We start from the raw sequence: 3,790 nt of genomic DNA, 5'->3' as shown, positions 1-3,790 counted from the left end.
CATCAATGTGTTTTCACACACACACACACACTCTCTCTCTCTCTCTCTCTCCCTCTCCCCATCTCTTTCTCTCTCTCTTTCTCTCCCCCCCTCTCTCTCTCTCTCTCTCTCTCTCTCTCTCTCTCTCTCTCTCTCTCTCTCTCGCTGGCGTTGTCAGATCTAGGTCAGTCGATGCTGAATTCCCTCTGCGAGGCACATTGCACCTCAAAGGGCATCAGCTGAGAAACTCTCACTGCTCAAGACATAAAAGGACTAAAATCCCACAAAGCATACGGACTTCCTTCTGTCCGACTCTCAAACACAGAGGAGATGTCTTTGATTGGACTTTTCTGTAATCAAATGCTGCAGTATGGAGAGAAATCTCATCTGACATGGATTTAGTCTGTGTTTAATTGTCTTCTGCTTTTCTGTTCTGACTCACTTCAAGTGCCTCAACACTGTAGCAGCAGAAAGGAATTATTTTTAAGTTGGCATAAAAATAGAACAAATATCCATTTTAAAATATCTTATTTTAGAAACTCTGACAATAACCACCGAATACAAAGCAATAAAAAAGGTAAATCCAATAAATCAAGCCATGCCAATAAAACAAGCTAAATAATTATTATTTTGTTTTCGTTTTAATATTTAAATGTATTATAGTTAGAATTTATTTAATTTAGTAAATGATTAATACATTTCTTGTTTATTATTATATTTATTTTAATTTTAAATATTGATAGTATTAGTTTATTACTATCAGTGCTATACCTGTTATTTGTATTCATGCTTTAACAATATTGTATTGTATTTAGATTTTTTTATGTTTTATACGGGTACTATAGACTATTATTATCATTGGCACCTGTTATTTTTTATTAATGATTTATTAACTATCTGTCTATCCATCCATCCATCCATTTAATAAAGATATATTATTATTCTATTTTTGTGTATTTGTTTTATTTAAAATATTTATTTTACATTTATTATACATATTTATTTATAAATACATTATTTATTATTATATGATAATTTATGTGTTTTTATTGGTACTGTTATTTCATTACTATCACTAGTACCTGTTATTTGTATGGATGCTTTGATAATATTGTTTGTTTGTTTATTTATTTAATAAATAATAAATACATTTATTATATTATTATCACTCATTTTGCTTTGTTTTTTTTTTAAATACTGGTACGATTACTATCACTGTACTGATTATTCATAATATTGTGTAGATTTATTGTAGTTAGCATTTATTTAGTTTTTATTTATGTATTTAAAAATGTATATTTGAATTTATTTGTTTTTTATTTCAGTTCTTTTTTTAATTGGTTATACTTACTATTTTGTATTTATTCATAATTAAATGTATACTACAACTACTACTACTATTTGATTACTTAATACATTTATTAATTGTAACGCACTTTTTGAAAGCCAGCACAGGGAGGGCGGAGTCAGGCTATCGTTCCCATGGTACTTTGCGCGCAGGTGTCATGGCGGCTCCCTAGGCAGCATCAGTGCGGGTGTTTATTATAGTTAACAAAGCGCTTTGATTCTTTATCGCATGTATGTAACAAATCTTAAGGATTAGCTGATTTCACCGCGAACGCGCTAAAACCTCTTTAGGACGCCGAAGCCCGTCAGAGGCAGTTTATTTAGTCAGAAGCTAAGCTACGCTAGCAGTTTTGCATGAAGTGAGTTTATAAACTCATCAGAATAACTCCTAATCCAGCTCACACACGCGCTTAGAAACACAAAGGAGCTCGTTTCCATTACAAACAGATTTTGATACGGAGACTATGAGCACACAGGTAAGTTCAGCTCTAATATGAACAAACCCTTGCATGTTTTCTGTCTTACTGTATATATGGTGATCAGAATAATGTAATAATATAAACGTTCATTGTTCTGATTTTAGTACAGTATACTATTCAAGCAGGAGCATGGTGAGTCCACACACACACACACTTAGTCACCTGTTCTGATTTAGAGCCCAAAATCTAGTGAGCTGTCTATCTAGGCAGCATATTTGGGCACAGCCAATACATCTCTGTGTTTTTGCAGCTCATGAAGATGCCATCTGGACCGCAGCATGGGGTCGCAGCGAGAAGGACGGGTCAGAAACCATTGTGACCGGTTCTTTGGACGACCTGCTGAAAGTGTGGAAATGGTAAATCAATGAATGAAGTGCAATACAATTATTGATTAAAAAAAAGTGTTTGTGTCTGAACATACGGCACTTGTGCTGATGGCTCGCAGGTCGGATGAGAAGCTGGAGCTGCAGTGGACTCTGGAGGGTCACCAGCTGGGTGTGGTGTCGGTGGACATCAGTCAGAACGGAGCGATCGCAGCCTCCAGCTCTCTAGATGCTCACATTCGGCTCTGGGATCTGGAGACGGGCAAACAGATCAAGTCCATGGACGCAGGCCCTGGTGAGCTGCTTGCTTGCTTATTTGTTTGTCTATTAATCGTTTGCTTGTGAGTCTGATGCAGGGTTATTATTGTTCACTGAAATTAAAAGTAAAACCATATTACACTATTACTTGAAGTTAAGTGAAATACAAAACACATAACTACAAGTTAAAGTACTAAAATAACTAAAACTAAATACATTGAAACCTAATAATAGAAAAACTCTGTAGACGTTTAAAAAAAAAAAAAAAGTTTAACAGATAAAAAATGCTAAAACTTAGTTAAATAAAAAAATGTATGAAAACATACAATAGCAAAAACAAAATGTTATCAGAAAATATAATAGTATTTAAATACACTGAAATAACACTGAACTCTTTCGTATACTGTTTGCAGTTGATGCCTGGACGGTCGCTTTTTCTCCTGACTCCAAATACATCGCCACCGGCAGCCATCTAGGGAAGGTCAACATCTTCGGCGTGGAAAGTGGGAAAAAGGAGCACTCGCTGGACACCAGAGGAAAATTCATTCTGAGTATCGCCTATGTAAGATCATACAAGAATCTCTGAGTATCTGGAATAGTGGTGCATAAGCATCTCATCAATGTATATATTTTTTTATTTTTAAGTTCTTTTTTTATATATTATTTTTTAAAGTTCTATACAAACAAAAGTTTGGAGTTGGTAAGATTTTACAGTAATATTGACAATTTAAAATAACTGTGTTCTGTTTGAATATATTTCAAAGTTTTATTTATTTCTGTGATCAAAGCTGAATATTCATCAGTCATTGCTCCAGTCTTCAGTGTCACATGATCCTTCAGAAATCATTCTAATATGCTGATTTGCTGCTCATTGAACATTTCTGATTATTATCATTGTTGAAAATCATTGTGCTGCTTAATATTTTTGTGGAAACTGTTTTTTTTTTCTTTTTGAGAATTTTTTGATAGAACGTTTAAAAAACAGCATTTATTTGAAATCTTTTGTAACATTATAATTGTCTTTACTGTCACTTTAGATCAATTTAATGTATCCTTGCAGAATAAAAATAATTCCTTTCAAAGAAAAAAAATCTTACAAACTCCAAACCTTTAAAATCTAGTGTATATCGCGTTTTCATTTGGGAAAAATAATTATTGTATTTGTTTGTTTCTTTAGAATATGTTCTTGTTCATCATGTACAAAAAGTTTAATTTCCTGTCTCGCTGAAATGCTAAATAACAAGGTTTAAAGGTCCCATGACATGCTGCTTTTTAGATGCTTTTATATAGGCCTAAGTGGTCCCTAGTACTGTATCTGAAGTCTCTTTCCCGAAATTCAGCCTTGGTGCAGAATTTCAGCCACTACGAGCCAGTCCCACAATGAGCTTTCCTTAGGACGTGCCA

General features: G+C 33.8%; 1 protein-coding gene across 1 annotated transcript in view; it reads left to right on the top strand.

Moving 5' to 3' along the window:
* Nucleotides 1-1,437: 1,437 nt before the first annotated feature.
* The window catches only part of LOC107673298 (WD repeat-containing protein 61-like), a 10,073-nt gene continuing 7,720 nt past the window's right edge, over nt 1,438-3,790 (top strand). Inside the window, exons 1-5 of the mRNA XM_016466836.1 lie at nt 1,438-1,802; nt 1,910-1,937; nt 2,056-2,161; nt 2,251-2,423; nt 2,800-2,948. Of these exons, the coding sequence (XP_016322322.1) occupies nt 1,791-1,802; nt 1,910-1,937; nt 2,056-2,161; nt 2,251-2,423; nt 2,800-2,948 (468 nt within the window). The 5' untranslated portion in view covers nt 1,438-1,790. The remainder of the gene's footprint in view (nt 1,803-1,909; nt 1,938-2,055; nt 2,162-2,250; nt 2,424-2,799; nt 2,949-3,790) is intronic.

This window comes from Sinocyclocheilus anshuiensis, unplaced genomic scaffold (assembly GCF_001515605.1).
Source record: "Sinocyclocheilus anshuiensis isolate Anshui unplaced genomic scaffold, SAMN03320099.WGS_v1.1 scaffold68, whole genome shotgun sequence".
NCBI classification, from domain to species: Eukaryota; Metazoa; Chordata; class Actinopteri; order Cypriniformes; family Cyprinidae; genus Sinocyclocheilus; species Sinocyclocheilus anshuiensis.
The sequence above is the reverse complement of the archived record's forward strand: the minus strand, read 5'-3'. Positions and strand labels throughout refer to the sequence as shown.